The sequence below is a fragment of the Populus euphratica genome, unplaced genomic scaffold (genome assembly GCF_000495115.2).
Source record: "Populus euphratica unplaced genomic scaffold, PopEup_1.0 scaffold8.1, whole genome shotgun sequence".
NCBI lineage: Eukaryota > Viridiplantae > Streptophyta > Magnoliopsida > Malpighiales > Salicaceae > Populus > Populus euphratica.
The window spans coordinates 1071926-1099720 of record NW_011499855.1 but is presented as its reverse complement, the minus strand read 5'-3'; the positions used below and the strand labels follow the sequence as shown (position 1 = coordinate 1099720).

Below are 27795 nucleotides of genomic sequence, written 5' to 3'. Positions count from 1 at the left end.
AGCTACCACCTGCACACGCACATGTATATATATACATATACACACCAATACTTGATAAAAGTGAAGATATTCAAATCATTTTGAGAGTGTTAATTCAGAATTCCATTCTCAATCTCATTTTTTATAGGTAGACTACCTTAAATGTTGTTGCAGAACCATCTGACTGAACACAGCTATGTTCTGAATGGTAATGATCTATAAAAGGAAAATCATTTTTAATATTGGTTAATTTACAATAGAGAATCACATAGAAAATCTAGTTAAATTAAATAAATTAAAAAAAAAAACAGAAACTGAAAAATAGAATTACAGATCATCTCAAGCCAGTGGTGCTTTTAAGTTATAACAACAGGACATGTCTAATATCCTGTAGTAGGATGTTTCAATCATGTGTCTATCTATAGTACTTTCGAATGACACAAACTCAAGCTTGAGTATGGCAATGACAAGTCATCAGGGCAGATGAATCTTGTTGCTGCTTACGAAACAAAGCATGGAATGAATTCATGTTGTGATGTGTCTTGAACAAATAGAAGTTGTCTGATTCTTTTGGTGCACCTACTTGTATCTTAGTAGCTCACCTTTTGATGATCAGTCACATGACCACATATGTGACTTGGTTTGAAAACTCCTTTGTTTAGCTAAGTTTCTCTACTTCTTCCTATAAATAGAATGCAATGAGTTATTTTGCAGAGGCAGCAGAGCTTCCATATATATATATATATTAGAGAGAACTTTTCGATGATGCCGTCAAGTTGTTCTCAGCCAAGAATAAAAGATAAATAAAATTGATTAAATTCCATAAAAAATTGATTAAATAGAGGGGGGAAACAAAATTACTACAGCTCCACCAAGCTTCGACCGACGAATTAAATCACTAACTACTACTAGATCCAACCAGATCCAAACCAAATTGAAGCAATTGCCAAGACGAAAGCCCTTAAGCCCACCAATCCCTTATGGAAAACCACTGGAGCTGCAGAACCTGAGGGTGTCGAATTAGCAGCAATGCTACCAGATGGTGGCGGCGGCAAAGGGTGAACAAGGATAGTAACCTTCATGCCATTGAAACATTGCCCATTCCCACAAATGAAGTAGTATCTCTTGGCCTTGTTAAGAGGTATGAAATCTTTGCCACTAGTCCAGTTGCCTAGGGCTCCCTCTGTTGTACAGTTGTCATACCCAGTCTGGTTCACTTCGAAGACATTGTACTGTGTCTTTTGGTACCTAAAAGCTACATTAACAAAAAGAAAGTGAACACTTCAACTATAAATGAGAACTGGGTCTTCATCTTCTAGCCAAACTTAAATGGATCCAGTATAAACACACACCTGACGCGTATATAGAGTTAAGGAGAGAAGGGAGGGGGGGCTTACAGATAAGGTCACCGACATAGAAGGTTTGGTTGTTTTCCCAGAGAGTGTAGTTGATACTAGGGTTCCAGCCTTTGTTAGCACCGACGATGTGGTCAGTAGCGGTGGTGGCGGTGGCAGTGAAGAGGATGAAGAAGCAGAAGCAGATAAGCTGAGCTGAGCTGGACACCATTGTGCAGTCCCTTGTCATTGTTGCCGTTGCTTTCTTGCTTTCTCTTTTTAAGAAAGAAGATTAAAAGAGAGTGAGGATGATGGAGCCCACTTTTCTTACAATAATTGAACAGGGCATTCCTCCCTTATAAGATCTAACAAAATCTTGCTAACGCTTTAAAAATTTGATTTTTTAAACAAAAAACAATTTATTTTTATATTTTTAAATTATTTTAATATGTTAATATCAAAAATAATTTTCAAAAAATTAAAAATAATATTTTAATATATATTAAAAAAAAAACCTTAATAAAAAATAACCACCACTATATTTTAAAACATCCAAATAAAAGAAAAGAGCAATAACTGCCTAGCTAGTTTTAAAAATAACTAAACACCACAAGCATCTAATGCTAATAAGTTATGTTCTTAAATTTATAGCTACCAAAGGAGGACCGTTGTAAATAAAACAACACTCACTCGGAAGATTCACACCTTTTTAACCTACACGGCCATATATGAGTGTTTTGGTATGTTAGCGCATTTAAAAAAAAAAAATTGTAAAATAATAATGTAGAAAAATAATTAGAAATTTCTCATAATTAAGAGAGTTGATGAATACCAATTGATATTCATGACTCCCGTTTTACGGATGGTACAAGGTAATTCTTTAAATTTCATTTGTTTTTGTATTTTAAAATATTTTTAAAAAATTTATTTTTTTACTTTAAATTAATATTTTTTTAGTGTTATTATATTATTTTAATGATGTATTGATATTAAAATAATTTTTAAAAAATAAAAAAATATTATTTTAACATATTTTTAAATAAAAAATACTTTAAATAATAATCATTATTACACTTTATAATACACGGAGTAGACATTCAATGCATAGTATGACCTTGTTTCATTCCGTGTGCCTGTATTTACTGCCTATAATCTGTTCTGTTTCTGGATTCGTGTGATTTAGCCTTTCAATCATTCGAGTTTAATGTCTGGTCATTTGAGATTAGCCTGAACAACCAGGATTACTAGCCGTTCAAGCCTGGCTCGAAGGACCAGGGTCTCTTGCCGTTTGGGCCATGCGAGAACGGGTAGAATATTTTTGTATATTTTCTACTCTCGCTGCAGGCTTGGCAATATATTGCACTCCTGAGCTAAAACAGGACTGCTTCAGTCTGAATTTTTTGAACCATCTAATCAAGAAAGATTTGAACTTTCGATTTCATGAAGAGGCCGGCCACGGCCATACATGCGGTAACGTGAGAATTGGATGCCAGAGACGGGGAGGTGTGAAAGCAAACTGCTGGGAAAGCTTAAACTGAAGCAGAAAACTTTCGGCTTTGTTTTTTTAACCTGATCAAAACTATTTTACACCACTCATAATCTTTCATCCTTTTTTTCTGCATCCTTTCCTACTACCGAATTCACCTTCATTTTCCCTCTCCCAATCAAGATAGTGCCTGAATATCTTATCATAAAAGAGACAAACCATTGAGAAAACATTCACCCCGCTCTAGAATAGAGTGGTAGATGGTCCTTTTATTTGCGAGAGGGAGAGAGCAAAATAAAAATAAAAATGAAGCTTCATTTAATACCATCATGAAGGCCAATCCTGGAATCGACATAGACAAATACATCATTTGATTTTATAAAAAATATACATCATTTGATCGCTGTCTTGACCTCTAATATTGAGCGACAAGTTGAACAAAAATAATCAAGAAGATTTGGCTGCTACTTGTGTTTCATGCACTCATCGAGTCATCTGATACACTTTATGCAAGTTGCACAATCAATAATCTTTAACCATCACGAATAAAACTCGAGGGAAGTCTTTAAAACTACTCAAATATCAAGGCATGAAAAAGGTTGATGTACGGTTAACTCCGTTCCATCAGCTCAATAGCCTTCATACAGTATATAAACAACCACCTCTATAGGTATTTTCTTGCAAGAGCCCGAACTTTGGTGTCAAAATGCGAAGATGTAATGCGGGAACCAGGCAAGTATAGGGGGTTGAGAAGAATCTGCAACAACCAACATTTTAGATTTTATCAAAACAAAGGAAAAAAATAAACAACATCTAGCATTTCAGTCACAGATGAATAACAAGCACGTGATTCTCAGCTGGCTACCCTGATAAAAGAAATAAAAAAAATCCCAATTGAACACTCTCTCCACGGGAGAAAAAACCATGAGCCCATACAGTACCACCATCTCCATGCTCACTTTAGCCAATACGAGACCATTGGCTCTACAAACACTAGTTGCATTCATTTGTATCTACCAAACTATAAGCTCTGCTGCTACTTGTTGGGAGATCTGCACTATTTATCACGCATTGATCTAAAGGCCTCCATTGGCCTACACATGAGATATTTACATTATGAGTGAACACCACCTGCAACACAAGCATCTAAGCTTTTGGGTTATAAGTCTATCATTGTATATCAGCCACTCACTCTCTTATTCTTAATTAAGGTGCGAATTTTTCAATAACTCACAAGTGCATATATTTCAACAGATTTTGTAGCATTCGAGGAACAAAAGTCACAGCAAATTGGGACAAGCATGACCAACAATGAAAAATGCAGGAAAGATGTCAAATCAAATCTAAATTCCAACAAGATAAGGACTGCAGATTCCCTCATAAAATTGGAATAAAATGGGTTTGAGGTGCTTTTAGTAGACAGCGGTATCTTCTGGATCTTGTACCTCAATATGATTGTGAAATGCGTAAACTGCCTAGGTTTGTTTGTTAGTGGTTACCATCTCATAATACCATGAAACTTTGGCATAAACAGCTAAATAAGTATAATTTCTGAGCATATAGAAATATCCATAATCTTAACACAAAATAAAGACTTGAACAAATCAGCATCCATGTTGAACAGCACATTTACCAATGAGAACATGTTGCATGTTAAAGTTCCAAACAGTAGAAGCAAGAAGTGGTTTACCTTTATATACAGCTCATGAACCTCCTGGAAAAAGCTTTTGATTCCATCATCATTGCGAGAGTCATGAAGTAGCATAAATCTCGTATGTAAGATAAGTCAAGGATAATATACACCAAAAGATAAGGCAATATACATAACATAAACCACCTGTTGTTGCTATAGCATATAAAATCACATATACAAAGGATATGACCAGCTGTAACATAAACTGACACCACCATATCATTAAACCTGTCAATTGCCTTCAAATACCTGCGAAAAGGATGCATTCAACAAAATTCTTATGAGGCGCCATAAGAAATAAAAACCAGAGAGAGAGAGAGAGAGAGAGAGGTCATTGTAGACATGCATTGATTGATTCAGATATATTTGCACGTTAGAAATTACATGGCACTGGTGGTCCATGCAAGATCCTGAACAATATCCAAAGCTGCATGCAATATAAATTGATGCATCTGTGCAGCATCTTCCCTCTGTCATCAAGTAATGGGCTGAGTGTTAATCACAAGTAGCTTGTGAGGACATCAAAATACAGCCACAGAACATATCAAAATAATAAAAAGATGACAAAAATGGTGTCCTTAGAAAAGCTAACAACTTCACCATGAAATAATGTAAGAATAGATGTACTCCAACACGTATCACAAATTTGATATTAACGGTGCATGCAGCACTAGCTTTTGCTTTTTCTTTTTCTTTCATTTCCGTCCTAGATGCTTCTATATGAAATTGAGAAGTCCATTTTATGACATAAATGGATCCTAGAACCTTTCCATAAGATCATAAGCACCAAATTGTGCAAAATACAGTAATATATCTTCAAGTAGATCACTAATATCTAAATCAATGACGTCAAAGGTCTGGTGAAAAAATTATTCCAAATCCCAGCGCCATTAGCTTTGAAGCAAAGGCTGTACCAAAAGAACTTTTGGATGTTCTCTCTTATGCAGCCCAATAATCCTAATGCCCTTACTTCTATGTTTGGAAATTTGATATACAAACATAGAAAGAGACTTCACATGAAAAACAGCAACATTGGAAATATCAAAGAGATAACGAAACACAACAAAAACAAAACATAATTTCTATATCATGGCACATTGGAAATAATAATTCAAGCTAATAAAATCAATCACATACATTTCATTTCGCAGAATTTGAGTTTCCAATCAAACAAGCAAAGAATAGATAAATAGAAAAGATAAAAGAAGAAAAGATGTTCATACTTTAGTAGCAGATCCAACTTCAGCTTCATATATAGGGATATCATTCCTGCTCACAATTATAAAACAAGCTGTGGTTGCCATCCTCAATTATCCTATCAATCACAAGCTCAAAATTCAATAACAACAAGTACATAATAATGCACCATTTAGTAACCAAGTAAAACAAAAAATTATCGTAACCCAGTATACAAATCACTTTCGATAACTGTTAATTCAGCTCATATTTTCCAAAGACCAAAAAAGATTCAAGATCTAGAAAATTTTCAATATTTCTATTTCCTTTTCAATCTCCACAGCTTTCTTGAAACCAAACAGCAAAGAAGAATTTTGTAGAAATGATTCGAAAAAACACCAAGAAATGAATCTAAAATCAGACGGAAAGATCATAAAAGAGAGTGGAATGAACCAAAAGCATACCTTCACTCGGGAAGTCTTGGCACCATGAAAGAAAAGAGCGTTCTTCTTCTCAAGTCTATTTTATGTTTTCGTTTCCTGATATTGAACGTGGGCCAAGCCCAAAAATTCTTTATGTATATGACTCGGCCCAAATCTAAGAACATGGCAAGCAGGAGCCTAACGCTCAATAGTCAAAACAGCTAGGAGAGGAAACCTGGAGAGAGAGAGTTTGCTGAGGAAGTTAGCAAGTGAAGAAAATGGGAAGCGAGGCAAAAAGCAATGGTATTGCCAACAGTGAAGGATTCAAGTCAAGAGTAAATCGTTACTTGCATAGTGGAGACACAAAGCATGTCATGGCTGGCATGGTCATCATCACTCTTGTCTTTGGTGTCCCTTGGTTCCTCATGAACAGAGGTTGGTTTTCTTTTATTTTGATTCTCTACCATATATCTATCTATGCCTTTAAATCGATTGTGTTGCCTTGATATCTTTTTTGGATTGGTGGGTCAATGATGAAAAGGAAATGAGAAGTGAGAGGAAGTGAAAATTAGAATATTTTTACAGTTTTCTTTACTGGAACGTTGCTATGTTGATGCTGCTTTGTGTTAATTTTTTGTTTGCTAAATGGAAAGTGCAAGGGAAGGGAAGGGAAGGGAGGGTATTTTCAAAATTTTAGATTTTTTTTTTTGTTTTATTGATTGGGAAGATGATCTACGGTTGAGTTACAGAGAAGTATTGCTTTGTGTTCAAAAGTTAACTATTCAAAGTGCTGCAGCTGTTGGATTTGATTTGTTTGGTTCACTGCTTCTTTCTCTTTGTGCTAAAGTTTATATTTATGGGTTTGTTATTCTCCTCTTTCTTATTCTCGTCCGTAGGAAACAAAAAAACTGGTTCATCAAAGGTATTCTATTTCTAAAAGAAATAATAAATAATTTTTCAAAATCAAAAAGAAATCCAATTCTATTATTTGGATGTAGAGACGTATATGAATTAAATGAAACTAAAAACGAAAAAGATTCACCAATCAAATTAGAAACTATGATTTAAGTTGGCTGTAATTATGTTTGGACTGAAGGGATTAACTCAAATTGTCGGAGTTTGTTGCTGAATTAAGTTGGGATCCTTGAGTATGCGTTCTTAACTAGGGTTTTATGATGTAAAAAGAATTACTTAATCAGAGAAGGGGGCAAATGTTAGGAGGACAAGTAGGACTTCTATGGTAAGGTGGCATGGTTATCTTGTCATTACCATTGATATCAGCCCTTTTTGGTCCATTTTGGGAATGAGGATAGGTGGTCACTGTAAATTTCAATCCAGTTGCAATGTTTGGTCCAGATTGTGAGATAGATTAAAGCTTTATGGATCTAAGGTCTTATACATGAAAGTAATAATACTTCTTGTTCTGGTTACTTGAGGGAGTAGTCCTTGTCATCTAGATTTTTTTTTCCTCTTCTTTCTTTGTTCATTTTCATTAATTAGGCTCATGGAGTGTCCTGAGTTCCTTAGTTAGAGATATCTTCCTTAGTTTTAGGAACTTGATTTTTGTAGATGTGTTCTTTCTGCATTTCTTTGGTCCTTTTTTCTTCTGCAGACATGAACATTGTCCATGCATGATCTCCTTTCGACCACATCATGGACATTAATGTTGGCTTGGATAGCCTTATTTTGAACTAGTTTCCACCAACCAACTAGATCATCTCCAGAAATCATGTTAGCATTTTATTCACTCCTTGAAATTTTCATCTTTTTCTCTTCATAATTACTTTTTCTTATTTATTTCAAGTTCAAGAGAAAATCAAACTTCTGCTGTAGGTTCAAGTGAGCAAACCAGTGATACTTTCAAATATGTTGTACCAAAAAACTGGATCAAAGAGGATGGAGACTTGGAGTTCAAAGAGTAATATGCTATAATTTAAGCAAGAAAGGACTAAAAATGCTACAGTATGCTAGATGTGCTGCAGTTTGCCAAGTTTCCTTGATCGGAAGTATACCAAGTAGGGCTTTTCCATCTTTTCTTTCGAGGTGATTGTTGAGAGTAATCTCAAAGGATGTCACTTAGGGCCTATTTGTTTTTACATTTCAAAAGCACTTTTAAAAAAAAAATTATTTTTTTATTTTTTTCTTAGCTTCATTTTTTTTTTCAGATTATTTTGAAGTGCTAATATTAAAAATAATTTTTAAAAAATAAAAAAATATTATTTTAATATATTTTTTAGCGAAAAATACTTTGAAAAGTAACTACTACCACACTCTTGAACACCTCCATAAACCTTCATGGTGTTGAACTATGCAAATACCATCTCATAGTAAAAAAATGCTTTATTTGATACCAGATCAATCCAGGTTCCTATTCTGGCATTGATGCAAATGCCTGCAGTTAGTGCCACTATTCCAAGGCACCTCCATACAAGCAGCAATTGGCTGCATGTATAGATACTATGCTGATCAGGGATCATTGAAAGATAAGTTAAACCTGTAGTAAGTAGTAAAATGAATGCAGTGGGATTCCTTGTGATGCTGATTGCTGAGGTTTGTGCTGTGCTCATCTTGTGAATTTATGACTTTTTCATAAAGGCACTTTTAGACTATTGTCATGGTTATTTTTTTCTGCTTGAAATGAAAGGCTAATTGTGTAATGTTAGTCCATCAGGATTTTCCTTTTGAGAAGCGGGTGTCATATTTGCACGTCGGTTTATCAATTTCATTGTTGTTTTGCCCGCAAAAATATCAGCTGCTATTAACTATGACAATCTCTTCTCCCATAGGAACAAAGCACTCGTCTCATCAAGATTACATGGAAAAGGCTGATCAAGCAAGGCGTGACAGACTTTCTTCAGGTTCTGCTGCTCCATGATCATTGTGTGTGATCAGTTTGACAGTGGAAAGGGTTTTGGTGATTCACTTTTCATTTGCCTGCTTCGGCCATGGCTAAGCTTCACGTTGAGGAGCGGGTCTGTATTTCATTTTGTAGGATGCGATGTGCAAATGCTTATGAGATGAAAACTTGAAATTTTTCTGAGTTGGCACATCCAAATAGAAGTACTACTTGGATTCTTGTTGGCTTATCTCCAAAACGATATCGGTAAGCTGGGTGGAAATAAGTTGCATCTACAGATATGGCGACTCTTACCAATCTCGAATTTGATTTGTCAATTCCGAGGGACAAGTAGGGATGCTGTGGAACGATCTAACAGTTCCATGTTCTTTTTCATTTTACTTGCAAGAGGGGATGAATAAAAGATCCAATCATCTCGAATACTGCTTCAAAGAAGTTAACAGTTCTAAAATAGAGTAAGAGGACTTTTGCTTTGATCTTCTAGTTTAAACAGATAATGACATAATCATTATAAAAGAAAAGAGGTGGTTTGGTGATTGTCAATCCGGTAAATTCCTCATCTTTTCAATGTGAAATGCAGTTGAGTGTTGATAACAGTTTAGCAACATCATGAACTTCAGATGAATTATGTAGCCTAAGTTGACAGGTTCTAGGAAAAATACTAGTTTTTTTAGCTGTTCTATACTGCGGGTTAGATTATTGTTAATCTTATAAAACGCTAGGAAGTCAAAAAGTTCAGTGAACGGCGGATGAAGAATTTAAAATAGCCAAGAATTTTTAAAACGAAGCGGCTCATACTAATGATTTTAAAGAAGAAAAAAAAATTAAAACTCAAATAATTGATATAATTGGATCTGTTAAGTCAAGTTAATCTAATAATATAATTAAAAAATAACAATAAATAATAAATTAAAAAACCTAATCTAATAATATAATTAAAAAATAACAATAAATAATAAATTTAAAAACTTGAGATGATCTATATTATTTTTAAGATTAATAAAAAATCATATGGAATAAAAAAAAGCTTTTTTTTTTAAATAAATTAAATGTTAAAAGATAAAACCAAGAAAATTTAATCTTAAAAAGAAAAAAACAAATGATTTAATACTTGACACTACATTTACGGGTTAAATATTTTTTATATATCCTCAAAAAATATCAAAATAAATAAAGATGATATATCAAGTAATTTATTTAATTTAATTAAAAACATTTTTTAAAAATAAGGTAAATCTAATAAAGAAAAATATATAAAAAGTTGTGAGATAATCCATGTTATCATCAAAAGCTATGAAAAATTCTATAAAAAAAAATTACAAAATTCAATATTCAATTAAATCAAATATCAAATAAAAAAATAAAAAAAATATAAACTTAAAAAAATAAAAAAAATAAGTAATTCTTTTAAACTTAGGTTACTCCCTTAAATTCATAATTCGTTAAATTCTAAATTTAGAATTAATCAAAAAGCTTTATTTAAGGTTGAAATAAAAAAACTATCAAGATTAAAAAATAACAATAAAAAAAATAAAATCTAATATGTAAATAGAATGAAGGATGAAATTAGATAAAAAAAAGTTCAAAAACCATCTAAAATAAAAATAAATAGTAATAAAAAAAATAAAACTAAATTTCAAATGAAAAAAATAAAAAATAATTTATTAAACAAATTTAAATAAATAAATAACAATTAAAAAAACTAAAGATGAAATCTTACAAGAAAAAAACTTTAACGATTATCATGAAATGTTGCAAAGATAAGCACGGAAATCAAGAACAAAAAAAAATAAAAACATAAACCACCACATGTTCAAAACAACGGAACGACGCGCTCGCTGGGGCATTTCTAGAACATGCAAGTAGCTTTTTTTATTATTATTTGTTTATTAAGAAAATTACTAAATCACCCATGCAACCAGCCGATAATTACAAATAAACCAATATAAAAATACCAACATGCCCTTAACACTAACCCTAAACTTCTAAATTCCAAAGGCAAAAAAATAGTTACATTGTGCATGTCAAAAACGAAATTCCAAACAAGCCCGACCATATTTAATTTTTTTTTTAAAACTTTTATAGATAACCACGTAATTTAATTGTGTAAAAAGATTAAGATACCACTAAACAAATAACAAATGAACCTCGCAAAAATATCATTCCACCCCTATAAGACAGCCATGAGTGGTTTTTCAAAAAGTAGAACATGGCATAATTCTACTATTCTAATCCACGGTAAATCAAGTACCAATGTATGGTAGTTTTCCCAAAGGGTTACCACATGAAATACAGTAAGATTGTTATAATCTGCCACCGAGATAAAGATGAACTGTTGAAAATGAAGGTCCAATATTTGCCTTCTCCATGACTTCTTGTGTCGATTTCCATTTGATATACGAGTAAACATGAATATATTATCTGAAGCAAATAACAGGGAATCAACTTTCCATTTTCTATTCAGCATTTCAACCATTAAGTAATAAATAATAGTAGCAGCGATGGAAATACATACATTTCTTCATTTCCAATTGCATTTTCCAAACAATCTATAGCTGCATAAGCCTTCTGTACTTGAAGAACCGTATGAACGCACAAAATACGACGACTCCAGTTACTCCAGTAATTAGGAGGACCCACTTAAATGCACCAGCATCATCAAACAACGGTATGGCAAAGTTCATGCCAAAGATACCTGCCACCACTCCAAAAATGGCGACAACAAATGTTGCTGTTGTGAGTAGAAGCTCAAATTGGATCAGTTGATTTCGGACATTATCCTGCAACCAAATACATCCCTTACTTTAAAAACTAGCGTCCACTTAATCAGCTCCAACAAAATTGAAAGAATTAAATGAATAGTTCTCAGAGAACATAATGCAACATCTTTGTATCCTAGTTGACCATCCAAAAGGATCGGTCATGTAATTCAACCTCAGAAATCAGTATCATGGATAACCTGAACCTGTAATGCTATCCAATAAGAACAAGACACGATAAGGATCCAGAACTTCTGTAAGAACTGACGGCTACTTATTTCTTTTTGTGCATCAACATCAAGAAGTTGACAACTGTGCATTATCACTTAATGCTATGAAAATGATCCTGCTTAAAATATTCTAATTACCAAAGTCCTAAAATGTTGGTCCCTAACAACTGAGCTAAAACAAAACACAATTAAATATTAAGAAGATTTGGGGTTGGGGGAGGAGGAATATGTACCAGCTGAATGTTGATGAAATCCTCCGTGTCATCAATGTACTCCTTCAACTGAAAGAAGTGAACGTAAATGAATGAGGTTTAACATCCTATGCAAGAAAAATGAAATGGAAATGAACATAATGGTTGCTGTTAGTACTGATGTCAACTTGTTCAGAGTGCTATCAATGACAACAAAGTACGCTTCTAGCAACATCTCCAGCTCTTCTATATTCTCAGTAGCACTTTCAGTACTCTTCATACTCTCATGTCGGCTCCTTGCAATGCTCAGGCTTTTCTCAAGTTTTCGTGAATCAGCAGGAGGTGATGAAACAGGAGAAACCGGAGCAGAAATAGATGTCCCACCATCATTTGACCTAAATCCCATCAAAGATTGATCACCATAGAATGATGATTCCATCCGACATTTCTTTTCAGTGAGAAACATTTCAGCCATATCTCCGTCATCATCCATGAGCTGCTCAATCTCATCCCTTACCTAGATACAGGAGAATAAGAATAGGGGAAAAGATAACCAGGTTTTATTTGCAATAAAGGAAAAGCAAGTGACACTGGATTATACCTTCTGAACCCTCCGAGTCAAAGCAACAAGTCTGCTTTTTAACCGTCGTACACGTTCCAAGTTCAATGTACTGATCTTTGATGTCAGTTCATCTAGTAATGGGTATGCTTCAATTTCTAATTCTGCTGCCTTCAGAAAATTGCAATTTAAAAAAGATTACTAATTGCTCAAACTTACAGAATCTTGTCACAGAAACTGCAATAGGACAGACTAGGTGACGCCTTAATACAGCAAAAGGCATTAGTAGACTGACAGAAGGTAAGAGGACTGAATTTAGTATGAAACCCAAAAAAAGAAAAAAGATAGCTCTAGATGGACATAAACGGAAACAAGACAGAAGTAGCCATCCGCAAATACCTCTCTAGGTCATTATGAGACATGGTATCCTTTTCTAATATATAAACAGCTCACTTGCCTCTTTCACAAAGACAATCTGAGTTGCATTTTTAATGAAGAAAGAAGAATTGGTATAACCATCAAAAAGATAAAACCAGCAAGGCATACATGATGTGATACATGCAAATTGCAGAGGATCATGCAGTGTGGGTTGTTGCTTTTCTAGAATGTTTTACTAGTTTAAGTTTATCTGATCTTGTAAACCCCGCGTACTTAACATTTACCCTCTCTGGAAATGAGTTGATACCATCACTAGAACAATAAAATAAAAAGAATAAAAAAGCCAATAAGAAGACTATTGGCTCAAATTTGATGACTTACTGAACACAATTTAAGTTATATACAGAAGGATGAAATCTTGGTTTCATTAAGAGTTCTTAACCTTTGTTGAGTTGAGAAAGAGATCTTGAGATTTTTCCATATGCCTTTAAAATGATTGTTTCCTTTAAAGCTAATAACGGAGAAATGGACTGAACCCCAATAACTTGCAACAGATTGGAAATAAGCACTTGATCCAAAAGAAAAATCTGTGAGATCACTGTGAAATAAAGAATAAAATGAGGATTCATTTACTCAGTCAGCACAGATTGTCAATTATGCAAATAATAGTAATGCCTTTGGTTAAGCGAATGTTCGTAGCAAATAGTAGCAATAACCATGTGAAAAATTCATCATGGATAGATGCACTGTGTTTGCATATGTGCACAATGCACTGCCAATCTCATATTTAACAAGAGAAGAAAAATTAAGAGGAAAACATTTAGCCAGATATTTTATAGGAGATTTTCTCAAATGTTAGTCAATAGTGTGGAACACCGTAAAATGAATAAAGTTTGCCTGAATAACAAGCCAAATTTTGTGCAGAACATACAGAGATACATATCCATGTAAATGATCCACAAGTTTGTAGCGGAGAAAGATGTTGACTAGGAAATTACTGTCAGAAGGATTAGAAAATACACCCATGTATTTCTGTTCCAAGATGTGAAGATATCACAAGATTGATAGATACATATCTGCACACAGCCAGACCTCACTTGAACTGCTCTAATTAATCTAGAATGTACATCTACATCATTCAAGTGTCAAGAAGGACATGAAAACAGCTATATGGAAAAACAAAATGAATTCAATAGTATTTATCAACTACTACAATATTGCATGCTACATCATCTAATTCATTAAAATTATGGTTGGAAAGTTCACTAGGATTAGGAAAAACAAGAAAATTAGGAATGCACAGCTTTAATAATACATCTGCAACAAACCATTCTTAATTTCTCTTGAATAACACCATTCATTCAAATCAAGCATGTTACAGATTTAAAGTTCTTTTTACACACCTGAGAATCAAGGAATGTACAAGCAGATTCCAGAGCAACTTCAAGAGCCCTAAACTCAAAGGGCAAATAATCAGGGGATGTATTCCCAAATACACTGTCAAAATTCCTACTTCTCCTTCGATTCAATTCAGCACCTTCTGACTGCCATACATCACCTACCCCTCGTGTTGTCAATCGTCTTTGTAGCTCCACTACATACTGCAACACATAGCTGTCAAGGGAATTTAGGAGCAGAACCTCATCAGCCGTAATAATACACCGAATCTGCTCTAAGTTTGCAACTATAGCCTTCTCTCTACCAAGGATTGTTGAGGGGTAAACAAAAAGAGGATCAAGCAGGCGTAAATCACGAGCAGGTAGGTCACAACGACGCATCATTGTGAACTTGTCAACCTCAATAATTTGGGAATTTCCTGATGAATCAACACGAATCCATGATCGAAGGCCTTGGCCACGTTTTTTCAAACCCGGAACATCAACACCTTGGAAAGGTTGGCGTCCAGAGGCAGATGGTCGATAAGATGAATCTCTAAGGTTTATAGCTGATGCTGGTTTTGGAGGGAGCAGGCGTTCTTTAAGGTCCGCCATTAATAACAAGCCCTAAATGCTGGTACATTAGGCAAATGAAAGTGTGAGCATACTTATCACTATCCTTCTTTTTTCCAGGATGAAAAATTAAAAGAGAATGCTTATGACACTAGTTCTCGCCTACAAAGACCCTTCTATTTGAAGTCATTCCATTAAGAAAGGCAAACTTTTATCATACCATGAGATTTAAATTCGCATAAATTAAACCAAACAAAGAAAAGAATGTTCATAACATTGAATGCACAATACATATTTAGTCTCAGCACAACATCCTTAGCGAAGCACATTGTGCTCCACAATATAATTTTGCCCAGTGCAAGACCAGAGTAAGCCAAACCAGGTACCTATCTCCTACCATAATTTGCATGAGATTCAAAAATACTTCGGCATATTTACTTGCTAAATAGAAACAAATGAATTAATGCACCCAAGATTTTACAGTTTCAGCAGCACGCAAACCGTCTCATACCAAATGTTATCAGAACTTGTTAACTGAAGAAATATCATTTTCCAAAAACGAGTCTTTCCTTCACATACACTGAGAAGGACCTAGTTCTGTATAAATCTTGAATATTTACTGAATTAGCATCTCCGTTATCGACACACAAAACCACCTCCAACAAACCCTAAATAATACCAAAGAGATAAAATAAAACATACATATATAATCACAAAGAAGCAGCTTTATGAGAACCCCATTAGCCAAAAACAAGATTTCAATGCAAATCACACAGCTGCAGCTATATATGAAAACAATGGTTACCTCCAACGGAGAAATCAAACAGGAAATTGAATCACAGCCCTTGATTTCTCTGTTGATGTAGAAAGAAAACCCATCAAGACAACAAAAAAATGGATTACACGCAACGGGAAAAATAACGAGATTCTAATAATCAGATAAGTTTACTACCTGACAATGATTTGATGGGTTGTTGATTAGAAAGGCTAAAGTGGGTTTTCTTTAAGGCAAAGGCTTGATAGACAAGGGAATCAAGCAGAGAATATTAATGTAATAATTAAGTGGAAAATTTATAATAGTTTAAGAACTTGATTACGTTAAAATATTTGGAACTAAAACACGTTCCGATTGATCTTAATTTCAAAGCTTAAAAAATTCCACTGCTACAAACATGATTTGTCTGTGAGTTGGCGGGGTACGGACTCGTGCAGGGCACCATGTATTAGATGCCTAGACGGTGATGGTTACTCAACTGGATAAATACTTACCAAGTCTTGCAATTGTATCTTCGAATCAACTCATCCTTGGAGAAGACTCACGAATGGGCTTTTCCTGACTTCTTACTGTGAGTAAAAACCTTACAGTGGCATCCATTAACAGCAGGTGTTAGAAAAACCCTGTCCCTGTATATATAGGGCACAGCTTTATGTTTTGGTGAAATATTATCGACTTAAAAAAAAATTAATTTTTTTTCAAATTGTTTGACTGGAATTAATTTGTTATTATCCAAAACAGAAGATAATTTGAATCTCTTTTTACTAAATGTACTAATCTCTTTTTACTAAATGTACTCCATTGTTATCATGTCTTATGTCTTGGGCGGACGAGATTTGTTCTTGTGCTGTTATAAAATCTAGTTTTACAAGTTAATTTGATATCTTGTCGATTCAAAATTTAATTTACATTAAGTTTTATGTTAAATTGAGTTGGAAGATGACATGATGAAGCTAGACTAATCTCAAATTATATTAATTAATTTGTGATGTAATTAATAATTTATTTATTTTTCAAATTATGCAATTTATGATAGAAAACCACCTGAAAGAATCTGTAACTATGTCCTATAGTGTTGTGTGGTTAAGCATGTTCGTGTCGGTAAATTCACAACGTGCTGTTAAAGAGGTTGACATGTTTCTTGCTTGTGTATCTACGTGAATGCATTTGCCATGCTAACATATCTGTCAATACGGTGATCAACACGTGGACTTCGTTGGTTTTACATCATCATCAAGACCTTGGACATGGGCATACCAATGTGCTCTACGCCTATAATGTTAACCCAATACATTACAATAATAAAATACATAATTAACGAATTATATGCAAAATAACTTGTATTCTTCTTTTCTTATGATTATTTTATAATCCCATGAAATCAATATTAATGATGCTTCAAATCTACATCACAAAATAATACTGACAAGAATCACTCCATGGATAATTTTTTAATCTTCAATGAATTATTTCATGAACTAAATATTAATTCAGGTCAAAATTCAATTTAAGATTCAAGTATCCTAATAGATTAGCCTATGAAACACCCTCAACTCGAGTTAAAATCAACAACAGATGATTTAGAGATCTGGGCCCATTTTCAGGTCAGACCCCGGGCCGATGAGGCCCAAATAACATTTTCTAAGTCCGGTTAATTCCTTGATTTATAGTCTGACAACTATGGGCCTATAAGTACTGACTGCTAAGGCCGAGAATTACAAGCCACAAAGAGGTTTTCATAGAAACTCAAAGTTGAGTTCTGAACCCCAAAATAATGCACCCAGGGGTCTGCCTTTGCCAGGCCCGCACCTCAACTCCAAACCAGAGCCTGCCAATTTAAACACGCAAATGTTTCTGTATTTTTCTGAAAGTTGAAATATTACAATGCTCTAAAATGTTGCTTATTGATAGAAGGAATGATGAATGATCGCTTATCTAACTCGCTGCTTCTGTTCTGTTAGGTGTTGTATTTTAAACAAAGTTAGATAAAATTTAATTTAAAAAAATTATTTTTTAATTCTTTTAATATGTTGATATCAAAAATATTTTTAAAAAAACAAAAAAAAAATTGTTTTGATATATTTTAAAAAATATAAATTTTCAAAAGCAATTGATATCAATATCTCAAATACCCTTTAACTTTACCAATAATATAATTATAACTTTACCAATAACATAATTATAAGATCCGTGAATGATTTGCTCAAGGGTTCATTTACATGATAGATGAATTGAACAACTCAAGTTTATACTGTTATTTCCAAGAGGAAACAAAAAAAACCAATAGTTTTTCCACCAATCTTGACCAGGTCAGGCTCGGCTAGTCACCAAGTTATGCTGAATCGGGTCTAATAACACATGTGGTTCTGCTCTTCCATGTATATTGTTCCTCACTCCCATAAGCGATGGCAATAAGCATCAGCCAAGAAGAAGAAGAAGACAAGCAATAGCCAATAGTGGTGATAAATTATTTTTGCTGCCTTCCATCAGGCATATGTAATGGATAGGCTCCGCAACTTTACATGGAAAAAAAAAGGGGAAATTAGAAAGAGTCCCCACATCTAATTATGTACAATAGACGCAACCGTTATAATTTTGGCTGCAAGATGGAGGGGGGCTTAATTTTAATTCACTCATTAAAACTTATCATTTACAGTTTTTTATTTTTAGTTTCTTAAATGTAAGGATTAATATGAGACGAGTAGTCGCGAATACCAGCTCCTTCCCACCCCATCCATTCTTCCCACATATCCCAATCTGGGTCGTTCATTCCTCTCATAGGCTCATCAATTCCTTGATCCGATGGCTCATAAGACCTGTACATCTGTGATGATTCATCTGGTTCTTCCCTCAAATTACTCATCACAATCTGCATTCCATTCCATACACACATAAGGTCAAGAGCATGGAAAAATTGCACGTAAAATGCATCCCAGCAGCAACAACACCATGACAGTGATGGCTCCGGGAGACAGGTTCTAGATATGAAAAGACATCAATGGGCCATCTTCAAAACCAACATGGCCTAAAGAATCATCCAAGAACTTGCAACCTAAACTTTGCTCATGATTACCTCTATGATTTGGGTGGAGTGGTGCTGTGTCCTATCGAAATAATTGGCTTTTTTTTTTACCTGACACTATGGATTTGATCGTGGAAGAAATTGCTTATCACTTATCAGTCTTTTCCACGAGAAAAAAATAATAATAATTGCGTTCTACACAAAACAAGAGCAATAACTCTTGTACGCACTTGCAAAACAAATCAAATTTCTTCTTTATGAAGACAACCAATAAACTTTAACTGGAAACATATGCTCCATGGAATCCTATACTTGAACGTGCTGTTATTAAGTTCAATCTGTTCCTACAGTTGAACTGGAGTTTGCTCCTGATCCATCTAACTTAATTTCTATAAAAACAAAACTTGACCTTTTTCTTAAAAAAAGTTACATAATATCAATTTTTTTTTTAAATATCATCATTTTAATTTAGTTTATTGGCTGCATTGAATTTACAACTTTGATTGAATGTCTGTGAAGGGATCATTGAATTCTGACATTTTCAATTGTATATCCTACTATCAATTATTTAGCAAATGCAGTCATCTTGGATTGAACACTTTCACCTTCTACCTTTTATTTTCTATGTTTTGAGAATAATATTCAAACTTTACCTAACCCTACATGAGGTCTTGAACCCCACCAAGAAAAGGAAAGGAAAGCACACAAGAGGGGAAAAAAAAGTAATTTAAGAGAAAAATAAAAATAAACGATGAGGGGATGACAGCATACATCATAGGCTTCATTGATCAGGCTAAACTGTACACCACAATTGCTTCCTCTGCATACATCTGGATGATACTGAAACATAACACAAAACAATCAATAACCAAAATCCGCTTAAGAAACCAACCAAGAACATAATAAAAAACAATTCAAGAATGGAAACCCACGAAGAAATTGAAGAAAAAGGAAGAGAAATATATTGTACCTGCAGAGCAAGCCGTCTAAAAGCTTTCTTGACCTCAGACTCAGAAGCACCAGGTTGGATCTTAAGAGTCTTATAAGGGTCCATAACAGAAGAAGAGGATGAATAGGAAGAAGCACAAAAAATCCTGACTCTATCTCTCCCCATATTGTCTCTATTGTTCTTCTTCCTCCTGTTCTTGATTTGAAACCAAGAGCTCGAGGACACAGCACCCCCATTTCCTCCCATCATCCCAACAGCTGCTGCAATTGCCATTTTCTCAATATCACCCACGGAGACAATCCAAGAATCTCCCTTCAAAACCAAAACGAAAACTATGGGCAGAGGTCGAATGTTGTTTTGATTTGGGCAAACGCAAATTGTAGTAGTAAATCTTGAAAAGGTTGCTATAAATGATGAATGTTTTGAATGAGGAGAGGGAAGGGTAATAAATAGTTATAACGGGGAAGTTTTGTGTTATTAATAATATTAACACTACCAGTGGGGTCCTTATCCAAAGGGTCTGTTTTCTTTTGTTTTTGTGGAGTGGAGGAAAAGAAGAGGGGAAGAAGGGTGTTTTGTGCTTATCCTGGTCCTTGTCAGATGGGAACATGCCCTTTTACTTTTTCTATTTACGGTTTATTTAAACTGACATTATTTATTTTTCTTTCCCACGTTTGCTCCGCATTTCTTATTGCCTTTCACACAGGAGGGATGACGTATATATTGTTTTTTTATATATATATTTTTTTATTATTATTATTATATGATAATATCAAAAATAATAGTTAAAAAATATATTATTTTAATATATTTTGGAGTAAATTTTATTTTAAAAAATAATCATTATTGCATTCTAAAATATCCTCTTAATAATCTGAATTCTTTAAACGTTAGAATCTCAGACCTGATATTATGACTATATTTATGTTTATTTTATTTTTTTCACCTTGGATGGTATAAGGTTATTCTTAATCCCAATTTTTTTATATTTTTTATTATTTACATCAACTCACTAAAATCATTAAAAACACTCTTCTTCTTCTTCTTTCTCAAGCCGAAAACAATTTTCAAAAAAGCTAAAGTTGATGAATTCTCTTGAGAGGGGGAGGGGTTACCAAGAAAGTTTCCTTGTTCAAATCGAAGCAGTCAGGGTTGGCAGGCCATTTAACATTAATTACTTTAATCTAATGCCAAATCAACAATGTAATGTATTTTATAGATTTGCCAGCTACAGCAGAGGAATATTAAACTTTAATTCACATCTCTCTCCATGTGTTTGAATTGATTACAGATCTGTTTCCCATTAAAACTTATTAATTAGTATATGTTTAAAATTTAAATGATGTATTTGAATCTAATTGCAGATTTATGTGACCTTCAACCTAATTTCTTCAGGGGGCTACAAGATAGCAGCTTCGTAACAACACCGAGGAAAGTTTATTCAATTATTAATTAATTATATGCTTCAGATTGAAGATGATGACTCTGAATCTAATTTTAAAACATGTAAGTTGGAGTTCATTCGGTGAATTTTCAATCCTGTGCAGTGTCGGTGGCTTTCATCCTCTGGTGCATGGACCAGGTAAGAAGTCAGGAACAAATGGCGTGCTGGGACCAGATTGCAGAACAAAAACATTTTATCCAAGGTGATTGAATCGTTGTGAATTGGGTCGTCGACACGTGTGCGTCTTTCCTTGTGGTAAGAAAGAAAGACACAACAGTTCAGCAAATTGTGGATGGCGTTTCTGTCATTACCTCATGAGCTCAAGCTTTTAAACAGACTTAAAAGTTGGATAATGTCAACTATGTTCTCTTTTTCTTGATTCTGAGACTGTCATCCTTTCATCCTTCACCGGCTACAAAAAAGGGCAAAGGTTATTGAGATAATGTTTGAAAATACAGGTGAGGGTTTTTTTCAGATGATTTTTTAAAAAAAAAATATATATATATATATATATATGTAATATGTTTTTAACTTTTTAAAAATGTTTTTTATTTCTTTATATCAAGATAATTTAAAAATATAAAAAAATTAATTTCAAATAAAAAAATTCAAAAAATCACAATTCATGATTTCAACCATAAAAACAACGGCTCAAACATAGCCCCATTTCATCTTATTATTCACATTGATAATCGGTTTGGCATTAAATGAAATTAATGAAATTATATTTAAGCGTGTCTTAAAAGTATATTTTATTTAAAAATATATTAAATAGATTTTTTTAGTATTTTTTTAATAATTTTAATGAAATAATATAAGAAATTTTAATGTATGTTTAAATGAAAAACAATTTTAAAAAGTACAAAAAAACATAAGCTATCATCCTCCTAAATAAACATTAAAGCTTGGTTCATATGAACAGAGTTGCTTAATTTAGATTGATTTGAAATTATATTAATTTAAGATTTTTTTAAAAAATAAAATAATATTATTTTATTCTTAAAAAAAAAGGTTTCAACCTAAATTGCAAGTTGATTTCTCAAATTAATTGAAACAATTCTTATCTAATTTAATTTGAAATCTAATATATACCAATGATCGACTAGCTATAAATCTATTTAGTTATTACACTCTCATTATATAGATTTTAAGTTTGACCGTTAACCTGGTTTGGTGGGTTAATCCAGTTAGCTCATATTTTTTTTTATTAGTTTTTTTTTTAATTTCATTATTTTATATTGATTTGATTAAAAATTAAATTTCATGATTTGTTTTATTTACCTTTCATTAGATTATCCTGATATCATGACACGAGAATAATGCTTGACGGATTAACTCGAGTTATTTTTTGTGTCTTTTTTTAATTAATTTTTTAAATTTTATCATTTAACATTGGATTGATTGAGAATTGAGCTTCATTATCTATTTTGATTTACTTTTTATGAAAATATCTTAGTCTTAAGATCAAGGTCACGAGTTTTGGCATTTTAACCCTGATTAAATATGGTCACTTTTTTTTTTCTAAGATGTTATAATGGTATTATTACCTAGGTCACGAGTCATTCAACATTGAACTTACTTTGTATTGAATTGTCTCTGTCTCATGACTCAGGTTGTGAGTTAACCTAATTGACTCATTTTTTCTCTCTTTTCTTAATTGACTTTTTTCATTCAATTTTATTAATTAATATTGTGTTTGATTGAGAATTAGACTTCATGATTTATTTTTTATTAGGTTATCATGGTCTCATGACTCGATGATAGTGCTTAGCGGTTAACTTGATTTATTTTTTATGATATTTTTTTAATTAAATTTTTTACATTTTTCATTGTTTAACACCAGGTTTCGACATGAACGATTGAGAATTGAGCTTTATAATTTATTTTGACTTTCTCTTTATGGGTTATCTCAGTTTCAGGACCAGAATTGTGGATTTGACAGGTTAACCAAGGCTAAATCATGCCATTTTTTTATTTGTTTATATAAGATTGTCTTGATTTGACAATTCAGGTCATGAGTTAAGTGAATTAACCCGGGTTATTTTTTATGTTCTTTTTTTAATCTCGTCTTTCAATATTAGGTTGATCAAAGATTGAAATTTGTAATTTGTTTTCATTTGTTTTTCATGAGGATATCTCAATCTTATGACTTGAGTTGCAAGTTTGACATATTAACCCAGGTTGTTTTTATGTTTTTTAATTAATTATTTTTTAATTTCATCATTTAATATTGATTGATTGAGAACTAGTCTTAATAATTTATTTTAATTTGTTTTCTATAGAGTTATCGTAGTTTCATAATCCAAGTCGTGAATTTAACACATTAACACGAGATGTCCAAAGTTAATCTAGTATGTTGTTATTTTAATATTAAAAAAAACATCATCTTAAAAATTTGTTTAGCCAGAATTTGTTTTTATAAGTTGCATGAGTTGTTTTTTTACCAATAAAGCTAACTAGGTTGCATCAAGTAAACTCTTAAATAATTTAATTTTTTTATTAAAAAAATCATTAATAATATTTAAATATTTATTTCACGTTCAAGAAAAAATTACCTTAATCCATAATGTATCACAAGCCAATCATCCAATAATATCTAAAAATAATTAATTTAGTGTCGATGCTTAAAAACTAGTTAAGAATTTTGAATAGTTATAACTAAAAATAAAAGAATTCTTGTTCATGGGTCAATTTCAGGGGTGAAGATATCATAAAATTTTAGCCGCGCTGTAAATAAATCATATCAAATAATAGCAACTTGATATTTTTTAGCCTAATTAGTCCAATAATAAATTATATATAAATAGTTATACACAGCTTAATTAGTTAATAAATATTATTTTAAACTGAGAAATATTAAACAAGAACACTTTACATCAAGTTACCTAATAATTACATCAGCCGTACCATATCGGGAGCAAGGAACGGTAATTCTCTCCCCTCTCCACTCATAATCAACCTCACATTTATTAATTAATTATATGTTTTCAAAATTAAGACGATAAGTTTTAATCTTGATTAACAAGGACATGTAAGACAACCATGGTGGCTCTGGCTCATGTTCATGTCACGTCCACACAAGCAAATGTATGGAGACGTTAATTTTTGCAAGTATAATAATAGTTTTTCTGGCCTCCTTTATCGTATCTGTTCTTATTGTCTTGATTGTCGTTTTAGACATGTATTAAGTATACACTCAATATATATATATATATCAACTTTACCACCAAATCATTTTGATTTTTCAATGAGAACATCTTCTTAAAATCACTCAATGAAAAACGTTTGGTTTTTTTATAAGATAACGTTTTTTTTCATTAAAAGAAACACTATTTGCATGAAAATATTTATAAAATATCTTAAAAAATAGATTAATATTTTTAATTGAGAATTTTTAAAAATTTAAAGTTAATATTGATACAAACAGTTATTTAGCGGTAAGATTAAGCTTTCATTTGATAGTGCAGTTTAAACAAAGGTTGGCAAAAAAATCATTTTTTTATAAATTTTTTTAAGTGTATTAAAAATATTTTTTTAAAAAAATATTTTTAAATAAAAATACTTTAAAAAATAACTATAATTATATTTATAAATATCCTTAAAACAAACCTGGATGATATTTTAAAAATCTATCCTATTTTTTTAATTGATTATGATAGTAGTGTAGAAGAACAAGGCAGAGTACTTATCACTGAAATGAATCAGTACCTGCAATAACTATATATTTTCGATTCTGTACAGTGTTGGTGGTTTTCCTAGTGTGCATAATCCAGGTAGGAAGTTAGAAACAAATGAAATGGTAGGACCAAATTGAAAAAAAACCATTACTAGACATACTAAAATGCCTAGGCATTCTACTGTAGCATTTTCTCTTCACTTTTCGGTCATCAATTTTCTTTTTCAATCACAACTTTTAATGACCAAACTATTGATCAATTTGTCAAAATATTTCAAGGACAGATAAATTTAAAAGAGAAGAAACCAGAGTGTTAAAAAAAAAGGAATAACATGGCCAATCCAAAATCTTGAGAAAAGTTCTTTTAAACCCTCATAATTTTAATTTGCTTTGGATGTTCATTTTCGTTGCATTTTGGTACATGAGTTGGAGAAATGATAGATAAAATCATCTGAAAATGACGAGAAGAGAGGAATTTGTTGGTTTGATATTTTTATCATTATAAAAATTATTATTTTTAGTATGAACGAGTTATATTTAATAAGAAAAAGTTGTTACGATAGTTTTGTCTCTAAACTTGCATTAGAGAGGAGATATGGCCCTCAAAGATATTTTTCAATTCAGGTTGAATTTTAGTTTTTTGACTCATATTTTGTTTTCATGGTTATTAGGTGATTTAGAAAGGCTTAATGATGTTTTTTTATTAAAAAATAATTGAAAAATAAACTTTTAGGTCCAAAAACCAGCTCTTTTAATTTTAGTTGACTCAATATGATTGGATTATTGAATGATTGAATTATAAAAAAATCAATTTAAAAAAAATATAATAATTTAATTTAAATTTATATATCGTATAATCTATGAATAGATTTTCCTTTTCTTGTTTTTTTTAATAAATGAGTGGATAAGAATATGAATGGGGTTTACATGTGTGTTAAATCCATTAACTCAAAATTTAATCCAATGTTATCCATTAACGAAGGAGGTGGTGTTCCAAATCAAGAAATTTATGGTTTAGTAAATTCACCACGTGGGTTAAATACCAAGTCAAGAGAGCAAAACATAAACATGTACGATGTCCTTGTTGTGACCGTTTCTTCTTGGGAATAATAATATGTTTCATATGTCAATATTGTTTTATTTATTTTTTTATTGTGAAGCTTGGAGAATTCTCGACTCAAAGTGGATGACGAGTTAAATATTTATATTTAATTTTATCACCGGATTGCGATTAGAACAACTCCTGGTAAAGGAAGAAGTCAAGAAACGTTAGAGTATAGAAGAAGGGAAAAAAGGTTCATGTACCAAAGCATGGTTTCAAGGGAAGGGTTAATTAAATATTAGGGTTTGGATCTAAATTTCTCATTTGAAAATACCAAAGCCTAACCCCATGGAACCTTCAATGAAGATTTATTTCGATTCCTTCTTAGGGTTTGGGATGCAGACAAACAAGTTATTCTCATGGAAAGTTTTGGTCATGAACTGACAAAAGAAGAAAGCAGGAATCCAAATACAATATCGACTGTTTGGATGCTGTGGCTGTGCTAATTTCTCATATGATGCTAATATCTATGATATTTAAATGACATGAACTGATTAGGAAATACTCATTAAGACAGTCCCATTCACTTGCTAGTGGCATATTCCCTGTTCGCAAAGACAAACTCAAGCAATCAAAAGGATAGTTATCCAAGTTGCACATATATATATATATATATAAAATACCACCTAAATCTTTTAAAAATAGGAGGAGGAGAAGAACTCAATAATACAGATGAGATATTATTAGAGTAGAGGGACCATCATGCGATCCTATAGTAAGAATGACTTGTAATTTTCTTGTTGTTTATCATTTCTTTGACTTACTATCATGATCTTATCATTAATAGAGGCCTGTATCATAGTATCATAGCCTTGCTTTAAGTAGTATGTTTAACCACTCTCTTTGAACTTGTCATAATTTCTCCAATGATGGTCATGATCCAGTAAATTACAATTTTTTTTTTGAAAATTTTTATTTTATTTTTCTGTATTATTTTGTTATCGCTCCTTTTTTCAATGATTACTCATAATTATATGCTGGAATGAACTCTCATGCATCAACCAATCTTCATCGGATTTAAGATGGTTAAGAAGTTGAGAGTTTGAAGTGTGTTCAAGTCTTGCAACCTATGATTTAAGGTTTTCATTCTGAAGTATCTTGAAGAAACTTGGCTAGCTGAGACTCTTGATTTGCTTGCAAGAAGTTGCTGAACACCTGAGACTTCCCAGCATTGGCCTGGTTTCTAGGTTTTTTGACTTCTGATTTGCCATGTTCCGAATTTCTATTGCCATCCTCAGAAGCAACCTGGGCATCCTACAGGCCTCGAAGGTTCCTTGAGCAATAAAAAAAGAACAGAGGTAGAGATGTGAAAAGCAAGAGAGGAAACTTTAACATGCTTCAAGCAACTCTAGGCCAAACTTCAATTGGGGAACTAGGATCTTGTTGTCCAGTAAAAAACAAGGTTTTGCTAGGCTTGATGCTGACCCTTTGTAACTGGAGATTGATTTTGCTTTTAACTATCAAACACCTTGAATGGGTTGTTTCTTCCTTGTCTGTCACATTTTCAGCATCAGCAGCCATGACAAGAACAGTGAAAAGAATAGTTGTGAAACAGAAACTAGCACACCCCTACACAATAGCTGGGCAGGAGTGGAGACCACAAATTCTGAAACAGATCTTTTCCTTTCCTTTTCAAGGTGAAAAAACCACAAAGCCAGTACAAACTCTCTTGAAAATGAAAATCTGGAAAGTATCTATACAGAGATCAACTCACAGCAGAGCCAGTCCACGTTCTCCATAATTTTTGGTTCATTGGTTTCGATAATTGACATTGTTAATATTATGTGCTCCATCCTGTGCATGGTACGCTCTTC

General features: G+C 32.6%; 5 protein-coding genes across 13 annotated transcripts in view; all 5 read right to left on the bottom strand.

Moving 5' to 3' along the window:
- Positions 1–354: 354 nt before the first annotated feature.
- LOC105122913 (lamin-like protein) lies at positions 355–1583 on the bottom strand. The gene is made up of 2 exons (XM_011022294.1): positions 1377–1583; positions 355–1234 (listed from the first exon to the last, which is right to left on the bottom strand). Exons 1-2 carry the CDS (start codon positions 1561–1563, stop codon positions 888–890), a joined length of 534 nt encoding a protein of 177 aa, XP_011020596.1. The 5' UTR covers positions 1564–1583; the 3' UTR covers positions 355–887.
- A 1513-nt stretch (positions 1584–3096) lies between these two features.
- Positions 3097–6196, bottom strand: LOC105122912 (SNARE-like superfamily protein). 2 transcript variants are annotated; one of them, XM_011022293.1, is made up of 6 exons: positions 6128–6196; positions 5716–5811; positions 4877–4962; positions 4680–4741; positions 4490–4575; positions 3097–3556 (listed from the first exon to the last, which is right to left on the bottom strand). In XM_011022293.1, the coding sequence occupies exons 2-6, from the start codon at positions 5794–5796 to the stop codon at positions 3464–3466; spliced, it is 408 nt and encodes a 135-aa protein (XP_011020595.1). In that variant the 5' UTR covers positions 5797–5811; positions 6128–6196; the 3' UTR covers positions 3097–3463. The 2 variants fall into 2 exon arrangements, with proteins under 2 accessions (XP_011020595.1, XP_011020593.1); XM_011022291.1 differs by lacking the exon at positions 3097–3556 and adding an exon at positions 3775–4414 and having other exon boundaries at positions 4452–4575; positions 6134–6160.
- A 4858-nt stretch (positions 6197–11054) lies between these two features.
- Positions 11055–16423, bottom strand: LOC105122909 (magnesium transporter MRS2-1-like). Of its 8 annotated transcripts, none has more exons than XM_011022284.1 (8): positions 15966–16422; positions 15819–15867; positions 14468–15074; positions 12729–12857; positions 12306–12644; positions 12170–12217; positions 11463–11727; positions 11055–11368 (listed from the first exon to the last, which is right to left on the bottom strand). In XM_011022284.1, the coding sequence occupies exons 3-7, from the start codon at positions 15053–15055 to the stop codon at positions 11497–11499; spliced, it is 1335 nt and encodes a 444-aa protein (XP_011020586.1). In that variant the 5' UTR covers positions 15056–15074; positions 15819–15867; positions 15966–16422; the 3' UTR covers positions 11055–11368; positions 11463–11496. The 8 variants fall into 8 exon arrangements, with proteins under 8 accessions (XP_011020586.1, XP_011020588.1, XP_011020587.1 ...); XM_011022286.1 differs by adding an exon at positions 15525–15681 and having other exon boundaries at positions 11075–11727; positions 15966–16423; XM_011022285.1 differs by having other exon boundaries at positions 11075–11727; positions 15966–16028; positions 16283–16422.
- A 1801-nt stretch (positions 16424–18224) lies between these two features.
- Positions 18225–20229, bottom strand: LOC105122908 (chaperone protein dnaJ 8, chloroplastic-like). Its single transcript, XM_011022282.1, has 3 exons — positions 19781–20229; positions 19582–19650; positions 18225–18657 (listed from the first exon to the last, which is right to left on the bottom strand). The coding sequence occupies exons 1-3, from the start codon at positions 20030–20032 to the stop codon at positions 18463–18465; spliced, it is 516 nt and encodes a 171-aa protein (XP_011020584.1). The 5' UTR covers positions 20033–20229; the 3' UTR covers positions 18225–18462.
- A 7421-nt stretch (positions 20230–27650) lies between these two features.
- LOC105122902 (probable protein phosphatase 2C 60) overlaps positions 27651–27795 on the bottom strand; it is an 8126-nt gene continuing 7981 nt past the window's right edge. The window contains exon 12 of the mRNA XM_011022273.1: positions 27651–27791. The gene's annotated coding sequence lies outside the window, so the exon portion shown is untranslated. The remainder of the gene's footprint in view (positions 27792–27795) is intronic.